The sequence below is a fragment of the Raphanus sativus genome, chromosome 4 (assembly GCF_000801105.2).
Source record: "Raphanus sativus cultivar WK10039 chromosome 4, ASM80110v3, whole genome shotgun sequence".
Classification (NCBI taxonomy): domain Eukaryota; kingdom Viridiplantae; phylum Streptophyta; class Magnoliopsida; order Brassicales; family Brassicaceae; genus Raphanus; species Raphanus sativus.
Window position 1 is genome coordinate 45,368,920 of NC_079514.1, and position 20,703 is coordinate 45,389,622.

Consider the following 20,703-nt stretch of genomic DNA (forward strand, 5'->3'; position numbering starts at 1 on the left):
CTCTCTCTCTCTAAACTCTCCTCGTTTTTATTTCTCTCTTCTAAAAGAAAATAAAACATGAAAAAACTAGAAAAATACACTTTTTTTACACGCAACCATTTATCTGACGGAGAAATCCCGATCAGATCAATCGTTTAGCATCAACCATTTAGCATCTCCGTCAGTGAAAACAAACATGCATGACCGATTACACTTCTTTTTTTTTTGTCGCTAAATTGTATTATTAAGCCACACAAAGAGTTCTAAACAATGAGAACCATCAAAACAACATAGAAAATGGATACACCAGTAGGGATCCAAAATAAACTAACACATCTATTTTGCGTATGGATGACTAAAGATTTTTCATATAAAAGCTTCATATTAGCTTCTGGAATAGATGAACCTCAAAGGATATAACCTTCATATTAATCCAAAAGAACCACGTTTCATAGTGAGTTGAAAACGATTGTCACTCTCGTTTTATTACTCCAGTAGGAGCCACCAAGATAAGACAACTCTCTGTTTTACTCTATTATTAGAGTCAAAGAGATTACCGTTCCATAGAACTTCATGCTGTCTTTCGAAGTAACCATAGTTTGCAGCAAGAACTCCATCACCATCGAATGAAGAACCATCAACGATTGAAGCCGGTAAGACCCGTCGCCACCATCCGCAGTATATCTGTCAATTAACTTTTCTAAATAGTTCAACTGAACCGAAAGTTTTATCTTTTCAAACCAATTGGAAGAAACATACAAAAGAACAATAAAAAACTTTGCCAGATTCAAAATAAATTGGCAATAAAACAGCGACTGGAAACAAAACAGATCCAAGAAAGAGATGCAAAGCGAATTAAACAAGCCGATGTTGGAGCTGGAGAAGCCTCCGATCATCGGCTTGAAACTATGAAAAATCTCTCTTTTCTCTCTTGACGGCTAGGGTTTTCGAAAAAAACCGACTGATTACACTTCCAGACAACAACTAACAGAAGAGAAAGGATGGCTCAGGTGTTCAGGAAGCCACCGGAGCCGAGAGACTTAAACCATAAGAAGAACTTTCAGGAGGTAGAGAGAAGACAGAGGAGATGAGAGAGATTTTTTACTCGTGAGTTTGATTACTAGAAAAATACACTTATATATGAGATTTTAATTTTAAAACTATGTTACTACTGTATTTATTTATTTGAAAAGAACAACTTTTGTATACAGTAAAAATTCTATAATTAATATTAATAAATTAATAGATTTCGTCGTTTACAACTTTGATCGGTTCAAAATTTGACACAAATCGATAAAATAATTAAAATAATAATTTTAAATAAAATTTTATGTAAATATATGGCTCCATTATAATTATACATTAATAATTTATATGTATACATATTTTATATAAGTAAACAACCTATTATTATATTGTTTTTAATTCAAAATGAAATTATCTTTATATTTTCTTAACACTTAACATATTTTTAATGAAATTTAGTAATATTACATCTAAAACCACATTTAATTGTATACGATATATATTATATACACAAAATAATATAATAATTTAATATAAATGTTAAATTTCAGAAAATAACAATTAATGTCTATATACTAAAATCAAACATTTTTAGAATAAATATATCTTAAAATAAGAAATTTAAATAAGGAAACTTTTGTAAGTTAATACCTCTATAAATTAATAAAATTTAAAAGTCCCAACATTATTAATTTATAGAGATTCTGCTTTTAAAACTATGTTATTACTGTATTTATTTATTTGAAAACTACAACTTTTGTATACAGTAGAACCTCTATAAATTAATACTAATAAATTTATAATCGAATTTTCAAACCATTTTGCACAATGAAGTTGAATATGTGAACTGAACATCTGAGAGGAAAAATGTAAGACCCGATCGATTGGGTGCGTGACAGGAAAAATCAACTTCAGACAAGGTAAGAGTATGGTAGGTCATATTGGATGACCACAAGTAAGACATGAAGCTCACTCTTCCATGAAAGACTAGCCAATTCCCTCTTCAATCATTCTTTCTCGTTTTCGTAAAACCATTAGACATCTGCTTTTATGTGTTCTGGAAAATGAACTTGACATCAACTTCTAGTACTTCTAAGTGTCATTCACTTTTTTCACTCTTCATAAGAGTATGGTAGGTCATATTGGGTTATTGTCTTAACTACCAGTTGGTTAAACACAACATGATCATACTTGCGAGAGTGAATTTGGCCAACACTGAGATTCATTTTTCAGATATTCATTGGATACTAAGAGCATCTATTACAATGTCTTCTCAAACCGGTTGTTCCATGCGCGTGTGAGTTCCATGCATACTCATTCTTGCAATGATTGCATTTAGTTCTCTCCTCATCGTTTAGGTTTTGAACCAAAACAAAATTGCCCAACACATCCGACCGTTGCTTAGTGATCTCCTTCTGATTCCAGGTTCGTCCTCATCAGTCATTTTCAAGTTCACTCTGCTCCTCTTGAATTCTTTTTGGCTAGCTTAACTAGGCCTGTTACACATTCTTACCCTTCTGTTGAGTTAACCATGTTTTTCTCCTTGTCTGTGTTATAACCTTAATAGGTTGCATTTTCTTCTTACTCGCTTGTGAAGATGATCCAAGCTAACCATTATAGTAGACTGGAACACTGTTTTTTTTTTAAGTTTGGGCTCTCCATGTTCCTAAACTGACTGGTCTGGGAGGCTGGGTTGGTTGGGGAGTGATTTTTTACATCATAATCATCTTCATCATCAACATCAGTCAACCTTCTTTTGCTTCTTTTCTTCTTTTCATCAGAACCTCCATTCTGAGGTTCGACAACTGCGTTAAGAGCTCCGATGAGTCGTTGAGTTTCATAGTTAACGGTATCCAAAGGCTTGAAACTTGGATATCTATACTATTAAAGCAGAAGGCAGTTTATGAACCTGCCCCTAACTTTTCTAAATAATTACAAAACATCCCATTTATTTTTAAAAAAATCAAATCCTCTAATTTAAAACCCAACAAAATCTTCATATAAATTGACAGCCCAATTTTTTGTTCTCTCTATCAATAAAACGAAATGGGCTTTAAATTTTTGAATCAATGAAATGAGCTTTAATATTTTGAATCAGTGACCTTCAATATTCAATAACCAAAATCCTTTAATTTTTAAATACGCATGAACCAAAAAATATCAATAACCAAAATCGTTTTTCAACTCATATATTATCGGGATATTTACTCAAAACAGATCACTGAATATTCTCTGTAATTGAATATTCTCTCTAATTGTTACCAACATAATATAGAAACAGAAATAAGATCCGGTTTTCCTAAATATTTGCACCATATCTTTCCAAAAAATCTTTCACATTATTAATTATTTGAAAATATTTATTAAATGAAACCTCAAAAAATTGAAATAACAAATAATTAAATCAACAAAATCATAATACATGTCAAAATTATCCCACCTCTTTAAAAAACAGTTCCATTTAAAATAAAAACTAAATCACAAACTGAATTTAATAAAATTATAGAATTTTTTTGAAATGCACAAATGAATTTTCGATACAGAGAATGTTGAAGATATAAAATATTTTATTTAAATTAGAAAAAAAATCAGTGTAAAATAAGTTTAGCTTTGGGTTAAATGAATAAAATCATATTACGGGTTAGAATTATTTATAGTCTTAAAAAATTTAATCATATTTAAAATAAAAAATAAGTCATATAAGTAAACTTAAGATAAAGTTCGTAAAAAGTTAAAATATATAATATATCAAAAATCATAATTTTATTACGTAAATAAATTTTCCAACAAAAAATATACCCGCCATTTTAAGCGCATGTCAAAATCTAGATTTGCAGGAGTTCTCACAATGGATATTAGACATTTTGAATATATTATATTTTAGAGTGTCCATTTAAAAACCTGATTATGAATATAGTGGATCATGTCAATAGCCATTATTAATCTAAATAATATTACAATTCATTTAGACCTTTGTATAATTTTACAAGTAAATGTACAAATTAATTTTACTGAAAATAATTTTAAGTTTAATTTCTTAATGCAGTTCCAATAAAAAAAATATTATTTCACAATACTAACATTTTGTATAGATGAAAACGAACATAAACCTAAAATCAACTCCTAAATAAAATCATTAAGACACTTGATATACATTTTATGTTGAAACACATTTGTTACAAAAATAAATTTGTCAAATGAAACATACCCGCCCTTTAAAATGGCGGGTCAAGATCTAGACCATTCAGAAAAGAATCCAAAATATTCAAACCAAAAATTTTGAATTTCTACGCATAAACCAAAGTAATCAAGATCAAATATCGTTCAAAACAGATACCAAAATTTCGGGATATTTATGAGTAACATATCACATAATATTCTCTGCAATTGAATATTCTCTTTAATTGTTACCAACAATAAATTATGAAAATAACATAATATAGAAACAGAAATAAGATCTGTCGGTTTAATTGCATTGATTGAAAAGTAAATAAATAGAAACAGAAATCCACATATTTTAAGAATCCTACTACCAATAACAATAGAATCTTAAAATTCTTCAAATCATTATAAATCAATTTCCCACTAACCCCCACCCCCCCCCCCCTTACTTTCATCATCACCGACGCCATATTATCCATGGTAACAACTTAATTATGCTTTCCATATACTAATCCTAAAATATATTCCATAGACAAGATAATATCCCCCAACGTTCTCCCAAGTTTCTCCTATAACCTAACCACGCAACTTAAATATGCTCTATATTATAAATAACTAGCACCCTATTCATATTCAACTCACACATTCAAACAAATCAAAAATCTAAAAAGATGGCTGCTAAAATGCAAATCCAAGCATCTACAGGTTCAAATGATAAAGTGGCCGTCTTCGATGACTTGAAACATGGAAAAACACCTGGTTTGTTCATGTCAAGGTTCTGCACGCTTGGAAACAAATTCAATCCGTTGAGACCATGAAATTTGTCTTGGCTGATGAGACGGTAATCGTTCCTTACACTATTTGTTACTTATCCTTAGTTAACTGTCTATTTATAACTAGATACTGATGTTAAATTTGTATCTGTAACACTTTTAAGGGACAAAAAATCCATGCAAGAGAACTTACATTGAGAGCAAAGGGAGCCTTCTTATGGTTGGTTGTTGGCGCTACATCCGGAATTTCCGGATTACTCCTGCTGGTGGAGCTTATCGAACCACAAATCATGCCTGGAAGATTGTTTTCAATCAGAATACGGCCATTACGCGATCTAATCACTTTAATGAAGAGTTGTATCTAGAGTTGGTTGACTTTGAAACAGTTTTGTCTCGAACACTTGATGACAATCTGTTAATTGGTGATGTTGATTAAAAACTAACGCCAATAGTTTCTTTTTAATCTGACTGCTAGATGTTCTGGGTCAAGTTCTGGATTGTGGTGATGTTGAACCATCCAGTGTACCAGAGAAAAGCAACGCAAAAAGCTAGATTTAACTCTAAGCGACATCAAGTAAGTTACATGTGATTTTTTAAATATTCTATGTTCTTCTCCGACTAAAGTTTACAAGACTCAGGCCGAATCTGATTAGACATGCAAACATGAATGAAATGAGAAGTGAGAGATCATTAGCGGTTTAATGGTGGATCTTACAACCGGTAAAAAAGATTACCTGGTATAAATCGGAGAAGATAACTGGTTTGAAGGTGGAACTAGAACTCGAATTCGTCATGCAGTTTCAAAGGAGAAGAAGATCTATAACTTTGAATGCCAATTTACAACTCTAAAGGTGAAGTCGCGAAAGCGGAGAAGATAAGCGGCGCTGTGATGGCGGATCTACATCTTAGAGACTCGACTCTGGCAGTAGTTGACGACCTTTGATTCTCACCATCGGAAACGTTTTGTCTTCATATCGCCTTTCGTCGGTGAATAGAATGATCAAGATCTGTCTTTTTGTTTTTAATTTTCTTTTCTTTCTTTTATGTTCTTTTTTCTCAACACATAAACAGTCTCTAAGACCAAGTAATCGACCTTGGTAGGCCAAAGGCTTAGAAAACATGAGTTAATATTTGAGCCCAGTTCGGTTCAAGTAGGGCTGGGAATTCTAATCATAACCCGCGGGTCCTACCCCATTTGACCCGCTGCGGGGCGGGTGCGGGTCGAACGATTTCAAAATTTTGATGTGCGGGTGCGGGTCGTAATTAATTTAAGCGGGGCGGGTGCGGGTCAGCCGAATATGAGTCGCGGGTACCCGCCAACCTGCAAATTTAAAGAAATGATTTTTTATTTTTTAAAAAAACCCATTTTCGTAAAATATATAAAACATTTATATAATTTTAATTAGAAACACCTTATTTTAATATTATTTAAAAAATAATAATATATAATTAAAATAATTATTTTTAATATAATTATTATTACCCGCAGGTCGGGCGGTTTACCCGCGGGTTTTAGCGGGGCGGTGCGGGTATGAGATTATTGGTTTGCGGGTCATGCGGGTTGGAATTTTTGAGTCGAAAAAATGACTAGATCCGCGGGTCGCGGGGCGGATCGGTGCGGGTTGACCCTTGAACCCAGCTCTAGATTCAAGTGTTTGTTGTCATAGTTTTGGGCTTTAACTCAGATTTAGCTTTTTTCTTTCTTTTTTTATGTTTACTTCTGTCCTTTAATTTTTTTTATGACAACAAAAAAATTTAAATAACTATGTATTATTAAATACCATAGTGTAATGTATTAGTATAAATCTTTTACTTAATTATCATGTTTTTTCCTTTTTTATATAATTGAAGCATTTATAAAAAACTGAAATTTTTATTGAAAAGTATAAATATTTATTTAAAATATATAATATTTTTATTTTAAATTTTAAATTTTAAAAGAATTTTAAATTTTTAAAATAATTTATGTTTAGAAAATTTTATTAAATAACAAGTTTAATGTATTACTCATCATTATTTTCTGAAAATTAACAAGTGTAATCTTTTAGTCATCAATAACTTATCAAACAATTATAAATATTTTGTGCAACTAAATCTAAAATAAGGTAACAAAACAAAACGATTTTTAACTGGATTTTCCTATTATATTGAAATACTTATTATTCAAATAACAAATCAAAAATAAATATTAGTTTACTCCAAATAGAAATTATAAAAAAAAACATAAGCTTCACATTACTATTGATAAACTTGAACAACAAACATATAACTCGGTTACACATATTTGATTTGGACGACGAAATAAACAAACAAACATTACAAATACAACAAACAAACATTGCAAATACAACCATTTTGTATATATGAAAACGAACATAAACCTAAAAAACAACTCTTAACAAAAATCATTAAGATACTTGATATACATTTATGTTGAAACACATTTGTTACAAACATAAATTTTCCAAAGAAACATACCCGCCCTTTTAAAGGGCGGGTCAAAATCTAGTATATACTATTAAAGCAGGATCCTATTGGTTTTTTTACTAAAAAATACCCTTTCCTTTACTAACATTGCATATTTCATTAAGGGCAATCAAATAATATTAATAACACATCTATGTTAGGTCTTTTTTTTTGGATCCATCACACTGCCCACATCATCTCTTGGGCCTTTTGGACCGATTAAGAAATCAGATCCAATTCTTATTTTTTTTCTCAAAGTTCAAATAATTTATTTTCAACCATTCTTAATATTTTGTGTAGTGAACAAAAATTAATCATTTAATTATTATGTTTTTTCTTGTTTTAATATAATTTAAGCATTCATAAAAAAATTTGATTTTTTCATTGAAAAGTATAAATCTTTATTAAAAGTATATAACTTTTTATTAAAAAATTAACCACATAATAAAATTAATTTATCAGAGTTATACCAACTTAATTCATTAAAAATAAAGTTTAATTTTCTGAACATAAATACTCATTAGACCTGGACGTTCGGGTGGATCGGTTCTTTCGGATATCGGGTTTTTTGGGTTTTGAAATTAAACCCCATTCAGGTATTATAAAATTTTGAGTCGGTTTCGAGTCGGGTCTTTCCGGGTCCAGGTGGGTTCGGTTCTCATGCATAAGAACCTGAAAAATAACCAAATAACCAAAGTATCTAAAATGGGATCGGTCACTTATTTGTACTCAAAGTAACCAAAGTATCCGATTCGGTTCAAATTTTTGTATCCAAATTACTCAAAAGTAACCAAAAGTAACCAAAAATATCCATTCTATACAGTTTTTTGGGTAAACTTTTATCCAAACTATCATATTTTATCCAAAATACTCAAAAAATACCAAAATAACTACTATAGTTAACTTATAATATTAATTTAAAATATTAAATAATTATAAATATAATTATAACATATATTTTTAGATATATAGTCACATTTCAGATATCTTCGGGTACTCATTCGGTTCTCAGTTCGGGTCGGGTCGGACTCGGGACCGGTTTTTCAGATTAGCAATTTAGAACTCATTCAGATATTTACCCTGAGTCTGATCGGGTTTGGGATCCTGATTTTTGGGTCGGTTTCGGGTTGGTTCTTTGGGTCCGGATATTGTGCTCATGCCTATACTCTTTTAAAATGAAACACGATAAAGAAAGATAAAAAGCTTAAGTCTTTTATAAAAAAAACAAATATATGAAAATATGACATTTACTAAATATTTGTCAACTTAAATTAAATAAAGGAAAATAAATCCTCGTTTTGAAAGCGCGGATCAAAATATAGTCTATATTATTAAAGTTAAAGTACAAAATTGGAGTGTTTGGAGAATTGAATAGGAAGATTAAAAAAATTTGAAGTGTTTGGAAACTTAAACAGTGGTATTTACGATATTTGTTTGGGTACATGAATAGTAGTATCAATTAATTGTGTTTCCATATTTCACTTAGTTTAGTAATTTAATTAATTATATTACCTTAATAATAATTTACATCATTAATTATATCACCATAATAATAATAATGTATAGTTTTATTTATTAGTTAATCAATATTAACTTCGTGCGTCAATTATAAAATCAAAAATGTTAAATAATTAGGTTTCATATATGATTAAACGTTTGGTTTATTTTATTTTAATAAAATATTTTTATCTTAGTTTCAATCGGTGGAAAATTACGTACCCAAAAACATAGTTCAAAGATATGTTTTTTGTGAATAAAATAATAACTTAAAACAAAATAATTAAAATGTGCTACATTTATTTCCACTTAATTTTTCACTCCATATAATTATTTTACTTGATAAAAAAACTCTTTCTATTTCACTTAATTTAGCCAAACACATAGAAAGAGTTTTCTTTTATTAATTTATAAAATCAGTTAGACATGAACATTATATGTTCATTTAGGTACATGTTGTTCTTTTCGGGTATCTAAAACGGGTTCAGATTTTTGTAACAAAAATAGCCATATAATCTGATTCGGTCCAGATCTTTTGAATATCGTTAGTTATATTATGATACATCTAAAATATATAACACTAATTATGAAAAATAAATATTGATGTAGAAAAATATATTTCAAGGGCCAATTTAACAAAATATTAGTTGGTTCAGTTGAAATAAATATATTTAAAATTTTTATATAAACTGAAAAAAATCAATATAAAAATACTGTACATTTGGATTTAAAATCATTTCTCTACTTCTATTATGTTGTAGAATTCGTAACTGAGATAACAAGTATATACCTTATAATATTTCTAACTTGGGATTAATACATGCTTAGTTAACCAAAATCATCTTCTCTACTTCTACTAGGGGCAGAATCCCCGCGCTTGCGCGGGGCCGGGTTCGGACGGACTTATACGTTGTTGGTGTGTTTGGTAGTGTTTGTATAAGTTTTGTTAGACGTTGCAGAATTTGTGTAAGTTGAAGCCATGTTAGTAATGTTGCGAACATAGTTGAGCTGGGTAGCTACATATTTTTGAATATGCAGAGGATTGTTGGTGTGGGATTAGGAGGGAGGTGTAGGTTGGGGAGTTGCGTAAGTCGCTACCAATGATATACGTTCCGTGCAAGCGTTCAGTCCTACCAATGATATAGATGTTACTCCAATTTTCGTAAGCCAATATGCTATGGATAGGTAATAATGACATCTTTATGGCCTTTGGAAAATTCAGTCTGACATTTTAGACTCATGCTTTTCTGAAAACAGCCTTGCTGTGTGTGAAGTTTCTGTACTGGGTTCAAGTGAAACTTCAAAAAGGCCAACAAGCTAGGCGAGTAGAACACTGGGTTGGAGAGTAATCAAAGAAGATTATGAGAAGCTATTGATAGCTGCAAATTAATCATTCAGGCCACTTCCAGCAAGGTAATCAAAGCCTCTTTCATGTCTCCCTACTGCATCTATGTGGTGTATCCATCTTTAGTGATGCCGTAGTTGATGCGCAAAGAAGACAACTACTGTATGTCTGTTTTTTTTTTTGAACACAATGACTATGTCTGTTTTGATTTTCTTTCTGAAGAAAAATCAAGAGTGGCTTATATATTCGATGTTTCAGGCTTTCCTCCCAGCACTGAGTACAGTAAGTGTAACTGATTGCTTACTGGATGTTTTTTTCTTTTACTTTCAAAGAAGATATCTCAGACTCTATTGTCTTTGGAGCATATAATTATATCATATCCTGGTGGTGGACAACTAGATCTGTGTATCTTGGAATTTTTTATGTTTCAAATATTATGTTGATACTTTCCAATTCTTTCTTTGACATGGTCACTAAACACCCAATGTGTTTCCCACATGTTAGCTTAATTTGAAAGATTTTTTTTTCTTTTATTTTGTGTAGACAGTAGAGGTCTTTTAGTGGAATGACTCGCGAGTTTGATCACCAACTGTCTTAATAAACATTTGCAGAGTGCTAATCTTATTTGTTTGGTGCAGATAATCTTGAGTATCTTCGGGATAGTTTACTGAACTTGAACGCCTTCTCTTGGTTTTGATTTTCTTCGGCAGGAGGAAGGAGCAGGCAGACTTACACCGGTCGTTTGGTACACTTGCTACAGGAGACTACACTGCAGCAGTAGTGAAAATCGCAGAGACTCATTCAGATTTTGTGATGAGATCTATCTCGGTTTATCTTGCGTCTTGGAAGTGTATCCGTGTATGATTCATGCAACGCCTGGTGTTCAAGTGATGAAAAATGGTGATGCACTTTGTCAACAATACAACACTCCACACTTTGAGACTCTCTCAGGAAAGTATCGGTTTTATGTATGCTTCTTGACCTTCTCTGGAAATTTTTGATTTAAGGAACCTTTCCTTTGCTTGGTGTTCCATATTTTGCAAAGATCTACGTTCTCCCAAATGCTAATATATCATAACACCACCTGGCACTATGTGGATCAAGACTTCCATCAAAAAGCCTCCTTCAATGATCGAATGGGATTAAAAGATCTCTGAGCAGTTTGGCTTTTTTTTTGTGTTTATGGTTGTCTGTATTCATGCTTATCAACTAAGTTGTTGTAACAAAGATTTTGTAAATATTCTGAAAACCTATTATTATCGATCTACAAATATATGTGTTGTAGTTAAACTTACACATCTTAAAGATGAGTTGTATTTAACTTTATTTATGTTTTATGTAAACTTATTGTATGTTATAAGATATACTCTAATTTAATTATATACGCAGATGTGCATACTTTTAAACAAAACATACAATCACACATATTCACATATATATGAGGATATCATTTGAAATTTATATATCATAATACAATAAACTTTCTTTATAAACTTCAAATCAATAGTATTGCTCTCTCAGTTTATTAAAGAAGAGCCATTTGAGAATTATGTTTTTACAATTACAACTCTTTTACCAATAAGATTTGAGAAAAATAAAATTATTTATAAAATTAATGTATTTTATAATTAATATTGAGCTGAAAATAAGTATGAACAAAATAGCAATAGTTTAAAATAGTAATTTTCTTAAGTAAAATAATTGAAATTTTATCTATAAAATTCAAAAATATCATATTATATTTCTTATATAATAATTAGAACTAAACCTATAGAAATTGTTATAAAAGTAAAGGGAAAATAAGTATACAAAAAATCAGTGCTACATCATCCCAGAAGCAAGCAAAAATTCAACTAAAATATAAAAGAATAACAAGTCCAATCTACTTTTGTTATCTTTATTACTTTAGTAGTGTTACTATGATAAATGTTTGGTTTATAAATATAAAAATATTTTCAAATAATTATTACTGTTTGACAAAATTTTTTTATTACTTTGTGCTTATAGAAACAACAAATGATATAAAGTTAAACAACAAACGATATAAAATTAAAATTGGACAAAATACAAATAACTTAAAAACTATTTTAATAATTCAAAGTAAATCATCCGCGCGTAGCACGGAAAACGATCTAGTAAATAGTAAAAGGGGTGATTATCTGACTTTAGTTTAGCTTGTTAAAATTTATTTAATTTTTTTAAAACATTACATTTATAATATTTTTACTTTTAGTTATATGATTTCTAAATCAGAACATTTTTAAATAACATTACAATTTTAAACACGACAACAAGTAATCACATTCAGTGAATAGTCACAATTTATCACATTCAAAACAAAAACATATAGCAAAACGTTGATGTTCACTTTATGGCATAGAGACGCTGATGTTGTTTTTTATCCTATTTTTACAAAACTTCCAAAATTTGAAGTATTTGAACTAAGTTTTCAAAAGATGAAAATAACCTTATTCTTCTATTCTTTCCACACTATTGTTATTTTCTTTTCGTCTTGTAGTTTCCTATTTTCTATTTCTCTATATTTATATACTTATGGAAAAGAAGAAAAATTAAATTATTTTACTTAATAAAATAGACTGCCAAAAATCAAAATTTACATAACTATATAAAAAATTTAAAATTTTCAATTAAGATATTTCAATATTTAATTATTAAAATATTTTATTTAAAATATTTATCTGCTGTTTCGAATAATAAAAATCAACCGTTAATGGTATACTATACTCTAACAAAATGGTCAATGAAACATCTGAAAATAATAAAATAAAAAAATACATGGAGGAATTGGATTTAACGGCACAAGTTTTTTGGGTCCATATAACCCAGTCGGATCGGTCCTCTCAAGCAAAATAATGGCCCAAATATTGACCGGGTCGGGTCATCCAGCAAGCTTCTTGGGGAAGCCTCCAGTGAAAATTGAATTATTTAACCCCAGCGCGCGAAAATCCCGAAATTATAGAGGGAAAGGAAGGAAGGAAGAAGAAGAAGAACTGCGAAAATCCAAAAGCTAGATCCCAATTCAATCATATATCTCTTCTCCTTCAATCATCTCAACCTTCTTCGATCATCCTCCTCTGCTTCCATCTCCAAATCGGTAAGCTCACATTCATTCATCTTCAACAAAATAATCGGTAAATCTCAAAATTAGATCGGACTTGATTTGTAGAATAAAAGTAGTGGATCTCAAAACTGGATCGGAGCCGTTGGTTTTGAGTATCGGAAACCCTAATTTTCTCCGTTGATCCATTTTTCGCTTTTTCTAGTTACAAAGATGGGAGACGAAACGGTGGATGTGATCGAAGCCAAGTACATCTCGGGACTCAGCACCGTCATGGTCGCGACTATTCAAGAAGCCAAGGACAGAATCTCTCAGATCGAGTACATTTTCTGTAGCCAGCTGTTCCCTAACTTCCAATCCAAATCCAAAGCCTTTGAAAAAGTCTACTCAGACGCTCGTCTCGCTGCTTGCGACGCGTGGAAAGAGAGGGAGAAAGATCTGTTGTCCCAGATCGAGGAGCTCAAGGTAGAGAATCTTGGCTTGGTAAAGGACAAGGAGAAGCTATCTGAAGAAAACGATAAGCTTGTTTCTATGCCTTTGAGGGTGAAGAGTCTTGAAGACTACATTGCTCACTTAGAAAGGAAGTGGAAGAGTAGATCTGAGGAAGTTGGGAACGGTATAGAGCTGTATACTGGGTTGGTTGAGGTGTTGCAGGTTAAGGGTTCGGATGTGTTAGGCCAAGATGAGGTAAAGATGCTGCTTTCGGAAGTGAAGAGACTTAAGGAGGAACTTTGTAAGAGAACGTTGGTGACGGAGAATCTGTTGAAAAAGGTGGAGCATCTGTCTACGGAAGCTGCAGAGAGCGAAAGGAAGTTAAGCAGCTGCGAAGAACAGAGACAGAGATTGACAAATAGGTTGCAGGTGTTTGAGGAGAATGTTGGTAGACTAGAAGAGATGTTAAGGAAGAAGACTGACGAGCTCGAGGTTTCGCAGGGTAAACTCAACATGACAGAGAAAGAAATGTTCAAGTGTAAACAGAGGATTGCAGATCATGGGAAAGCAAAGGCCTTAGGAGAAGAACATGGTGGTATGAATATGCAGGTTAAAGATAAAAGCTACTTGGCTGAGTTAGAAGCTTTACGCTGCCAGAGTGAGGAGAAATCAGTAGAGTTAGCTACGGAGATAAAGAAGAAAAACGAAGCGATCAGTGCTTTTAAAAAACTCAAGTCTCAATATAACTATCTCCGCAAAAGGTTCGGGCTTACTACTGACAGTGATCTACAACAAAGCCAACTTGAGAATGAGAGTAACCAACTGGGACAACATGAGAGACCAGCCATCTCTAAGTGTAAGCATTAGCAGTCTCTGGCTCGACACAATGCTTCAGCTGAAGGTTTCTTGTTGGCGTTAGTAAACTCATCCAACTTTTGTTTTGTTTTGTTTTGCAGCTCTTGAAAGGAAACACCCAGAAGCAGACAAAGTGAGAATTGGTACTGGCTCAAGGATCAACAATGAGAAAGAAAGTATAACCAATACGTTGCGGACACCTACTACTTCCATTTCACCCATTACGCGGCCACCTAGTGTAAGAAGTGACCCTTCATCGGGTGCAAAATCTGTACAGCTAAGTGGATCAAAGCGTCCAGCTTCCATTTGGAGAGACACAAGGTCACGCCAATCACCTGGAGGCAATGACCCTCATGATGATTTTCTAGACACTCCCATCGAGAACATCAAAAGGGTCGCTGTGGAAGAAAAACATGTCCCCGTTGCTGCTGCTGCTGAAAAAAATGCTGATTCAGACGATGAGACGCAGGACATGAACCCCAAACCGAGTCCCTCAAGGCAGAGAATTCAAGAGGCGGAAACGAGTAAAAAAGGTTTCAAGCATGTGGAATCTGTGAGGAAGAAAGCCGAGAGGGAGAATCTGAAAGGGATAGAGTGTAAGCAGTGCAAGAAGTTCTATGACGCTGTTCATCCTGAGGAGAATGAAGGGAATGGTAAAAACTTGAGATGTGAGCATCATGAAGGTGTGTCGAGGCATCGTTACAAATACGCTCCTCCAATGACTCCTGAAGGGTTTTGGAACATCGGGTTTGAATCCGAAATGTGATATGATTATCTTTAGTTCTTTGGTCTTGTAGTCAAACAAGATTTAAGCCCATTGTTTAGATGGCCTTGGACCTATCTATCTAATAAAGTCAGATATATACACATACACTAGTATTCTATTTTGTTGGCTTCGCTAAACTATTCTCTCATAAAATTGTAATTTTTTTTTACTTTTGTTTTATCGAAGTAAAAGTTGTCAATTTTGGAGCTGGATAACACCTAGAATCTCAAATTAGAAATGGATGCAGCCAAGCATAGAAAAAATTGAAGCATTAAAACAATTATTATGATTTTTTGAAAAGAAGATAATACATATATGGAAGCAATTTCATAGAATGTTGAGGTATGTACAAACACTTTGAAAAGAGGATAATAAATACTTTCTTCGTTTCTTTATAATTGTCATTTTGACATTTTTCAAACAGATTAAAAAATGACGAAAATATACGTAAATTGTTATTAATTACATATTTCTGACCAATAATATTTTAGATAAATAAAATTATTTCTAAATGGCAATTAATTTCAGCTAAAGATAAGTTTAATTTGCATTGTAATTGTAAAGTGACACTTTTGTGTAACAAAAAGAAAATGTTAGAATGACATTTATTATGAAAAAGTATAAAGAAGCATTAAAATGTTCCAAGATATATATGAATATGATCCACATTTTTTATAAATAAGTTTTTTCAAGTAAGTTTCCTTAGATTTGAGATAATTAAAAGTTAAACAATGAAATTAAACATATAAGTAAAAATGTTCAATTTGTAGACTTACATTTTTTTGTGAAATAAATAAATCATCCTATATATTAAATGAGAAATCATTTTATTGAGTTCTGCTGACGTGTCACTCATACATGCAGTCTAAGAAAAATCTTTATAATTTTATTGGTCGATGAAATTTAATTTTTATTTATTTTAATCAAATCTAAAAAAGGAAATGATAGAATCAATTAATGTTAGTGGACAAACTATTTACATAGTTTTATCCATAATCATTTATATTATCAAATGATATCAAATATGAAAATTTTATATAATACTTCATCATTCCATTTTTAATTAATAGTCTATTTATAAATTATATGAAGTATGTTGTTAAACAGTTGTTAGTAAAACTAATATGCTAACTTTATTTTTATATTATAAACAATCGTAAAAACTTTATTTTTCTATACAAGTCATAATATATATATATATATATATATATATATATATATATATATATATATAAAAACATACACTTTAAATAAAATATTGTAATAACTATTGATGCATCATATAATATTATATTAATTATTTAAAATAGTTTAAAATCATCTGTGATGATTGAGATATATATTTTTTAAAAACTTAAAGTCATTTATATTGATTCGTTAGTAATGATTTATACCAGATATATATTAGTATATAATTATATAAATATTTGTAATCATTTTAAGGTTTTAATTCATCAATAATGATTATTATATCATTAATAAGAGCTTACAAATCAATATATAAAGATCTATAAATTTTTTTATAAAACTTATAAAACCATTTATATAGAAGAATTTCTCGCTATTTATAGGAGTTTACAAAATGTTTATGATGGTTAATAGGTTTTAAATCATCACAGAAGTTTTAAAGATCTTTATAAAATTATTTATAGGAGTTTACAAAATATTTATAAAATTATTTAAAGTTAAGATTTAAAATTATTGATCATTAATAAAAATTATTTTCTTGAGTTGTAAAACCATTTATTATGATTTATGAAACTATTTATAAATATTTGTGAAACTATTTATAAGGATTCTAAAACTTCTTAGAAATAATTCATAAAATTTAAATTTGTAAATATTTTATGTATTATTTATAATTGTATAATTTCCTTTCTAATAGGTTTTAAATGTTATCAAATCAGAATCAATCACAAAATATTATTTTCTTACAAGTTCATCATTTTCAAAAACTTTTTCAAAATCTTCAAAAAAATTGTTTTTATTTTATCTAAAAGAAAATAACCAGAAAATTACATCAATCATAAAAAATCCAAAGAATATTATGAATAAAAGTATATTCCTAAATTTATGAAATACTTTATATTCTTAACTTTTTTATTAAATCAACAGAATTCATATATATATTGTTTTGTTTCTTTTTAATACTTTTTTTCTTTTTTTTATTCTTCCTCTTCCTCCTCATCCTCCACGTCCTCCTCTCGGTGAGGTTTGGTCAAGCCCATCGGACTTGTTCAACGGCTGGGCCGAGTTGCACAAGTTACGCGTGGACAACCTATGGGCCTAATCGATAAAGCCCATTAGGTTAAGTGCTGACAATACAAAGAAGAAGAGATCACGACAGGGATCTCTAAGCTAAGCTTCTGGGAGGCACGAGCCTCAAGCATCCAGAGGGAGCTTCCATGGCGTCTCTTAGAGAGATAGAGTAAGCTAGAGATGATATGTTGTTATAATCTTAGCTCTTAGCCATGTACTCTTGTATTATCTCTTTATACTCTCTAGGGTTTGCATACCCAGGAACAAAGAGACTAATGATCTTGAAAAGAAGATAATACATATATGGAAGCAATTTCATAGAATGTTGAGGTATGTACAAACACTTTGAAAAGAGGATAATAAATACTTTCTTCGTTTCTTTATAATTGTCATTTTGACATTTTTCAAACAGATTAAAAAATGACGAAAATATACGTAAATTGTTATTAATTACATATTTCTGACCAATAATATTTTAGATAAATAAAATTATTTATAAATGGCAATTAATTTCAGCTAAAAATATGTTTAATTTGCATTGGAATTGTAAAGTGACAATTTTGTGTAACAAAAAGAAAATGTTAGAATGACACTTATTATGAAAAAGTATAAAGAAGCATTAAAATGTTCCAAGATATATATGAATATGATCCACATTTTTTTATAAAAAAGTTCTTTCATGTAAGTTTCCTTAGATTTGAGATAATTAAAAGTTAAACAATGAAATTAAACATATACGTAAAAATGTTCAATTTGTAGACTTACATTTTTTTGTGAAATAAATAAATCATCCTATATATTAAATGAGAAATCACTTTATTGAGTTCTGCTGACGTGTCACTCATACATGTAGTCTAAGAAAAATCTTTATAATTTCATTGGTCGATGAAATTTAATTTTTATTTATTTTAATCAAATCTAAAAAAGGAAATGATAGAATCAATTAATGTTAGTGGACAAACTATTTACATAGTTTTATCCATAATCATTTATAGTATCAAATGATATCAAATATGAAAATTTATATAATACTTCATCATTCTATTTTTAATTAATAGTCTATTTATAAATTATATGAAGTATGTTGTTAAACAGTTGTTAGTAAAACTAATATACTAACTTTATTTTTATATTATAAACAATCGTAAAAACTTTATTTTTCTATACAAGTCATAATATATATATATATATATATATATATATAACATACACTTTAAATAAAATATTATAATAACTATTGATGCATCATATAATAGTATATTAATTATTTAAAATAGTTTAAAATCATCTGTGATGATTGAGATATATATTTTTAAAAAACTTAAAGTCATTTATATTGATTCGTTAGTAATGATTTATACCAGATATATATTAGTATATAATTATATAAATATTACAAATCAATATATAAAGATCTATAAATTTTCTTATAAAACTTATAAAACCATTTATAAAGAAGAATTTCTCGCTATTTATAGGAGTTTACAAAATGTTTATGATGGTTAATAGGTTTTAAATCATCACAGAAGTTTTAAAGATCTTTATAAAATTATTTATAGGAGTTTACAAAATATTTATAAAATATTTATAAAATTATTTAAAGTTAAGATTTAAAATTATTGATCATTAATAAAAATTATTTTCTTGAGTTATAAAACGTGTATTAGGATTTATGAAACTATTTATAAATATTTATGAAACTATTTATAAGGATTCTAAAACTTCTGAGAAATAATTCATAAAATTTAAATTTGTAAATATTTTATGTATTATTTATAATTGTATAATTTCCTTTCTAATAGGTTTTAAATGTTATCAAATCAGAATCAATCACAAAATATTATTTTCTTACAAGTTCAGCATTTTCAAAAACTTTTTTCAAAATCTTCAAAAAAAAATTGTTTTTATTTTATCTAAAAGAAAATAACCAGAAAATTACATCAATCATAAAAAATCCAAAGAATATTATGAATAAAGTATATTCCTAAATTTATGAAATATTTTATATTCTTAACTTAATTATTAAATCAACAGAATTCACATATATATTGTTTTGTTTCTTTTAATACTTTTGTCTTCACTCCTCTTATTTTCTTCTTTTTATTCTTCCTCTTCCTCCTCATCCTCCACGTCCTCCTCTCCTTTAATTTTCCCTCAGACTTTTTCTTTCCCCAATGGCTGCCGTTAGGCTTCCAATCCCAACGAAGAATCACTATAAGCCGTACGCGTTAGCGTTTGCTATTGTGATTGTCATTTTTGGAATGGTCTCTTTGGTGGTTTTCTTGAGCCTGTGTCGAAGAAACCCTTCCTTCGACATCACTACTGCACAACTGAAGGAAATCATATTCTATGCAGGAACGTTCAATTCTTCAATGGTGTTGGTGATGAAAACCACCAACCAAAAAGAAGATGTTAAGTTTGAAATTTGAACCGTTTTCCTTAGCGGTCTATTCCGGGACGCAATAATCGCTAGAGAACATGTCCAAACCTTTACCCAAGGAAGTGGACGAATTAAATATTGAACGAACATGTGAAAACTTTGATTCAAATTTTTTTATCATTTTAAATCAAATAATATAGTGAATAAGATAATGTTATCATTGAAAAATTATAAATAATTAGATTTTGAAGATTGGACGAATTATATTGAACGAACATATGAGAACTTTGATTCAAAAAATTTATCCTTTTAAATCAAATAATATAGTGAATAAGATAATGTTATCATTGAAAAAATTATAAGATAGATTTTTATCCTTTTAAAGATTATAATTTAAAAAAAAACTATCTGAAATCATGGCCATTGGCGCTGAGCATCAAAGATGAAGAAGCTTAGAAAACCCTAAGACAAATGTTGGGCCGAGTTTATGTAATAAAATAGCCCGATCAAATAAAACAAAAGCAACATACACGTTTGGATAGGAGATGGCCCATACAGATTTGATTAACGAAACAAAAAATTGCAGTTTCAGAGATTGCCACGTGACAGAAGAAGCCCTATAAGAGAGATCAGCTCAGATAAGCCCAAGTCACTCGAGGCCCAACAAACACTACAGGAAATGTG

At 30.0% G+C, this 20,703-nt stretch overlaps 1 protein-coding gene across 1 annotated transcript; it reads left to right on the forward strand.

The window, feature by feature from the left end:
• Positions 1-13,177: 13,177 nt before the first annotated feature.
• On the forward strand, positions 13,178-15,592 carry LOC108829812 (protein gamma response 1). The gene is made up of 3 exons (XM_018603400.2): positions 13,178-13,363; positions 13,533-14,615; positions 14,716-15,592. The coding sequence occupies exons 2-3, from the start codon at positions 13,541-13,543 to the stop codon at positions 15,378-15,380; spliced, it is 1,740 nt and encodes a 579-aa protein (XP_018458902.2). The 5' UTR covers positions 13,178-13,363; positions 13,533-13,540; the 3' UTR covers positions 15,381-15,592.
• Positions 15,593-20,703: the final 5,111 nt, after the last annotated feature.

Bases quoted from the DNA above. Each gene is read 5' to 3' on its own strand.
- LOC108829812 (XM_018603400.2), top strand. From the start codon at position 13,541: ATGGGAGACGAAACGGTGGATGTGATCGAAGCCAAGTACATCTCGGGA. The intron at 14,616-14,715 runs GTAAGCATTAGC...TTTGTTTTGCAG, and splicing joins GAGACCAGCCATCTCTAAGT to CTCTTGAAAGGAAACACCCA.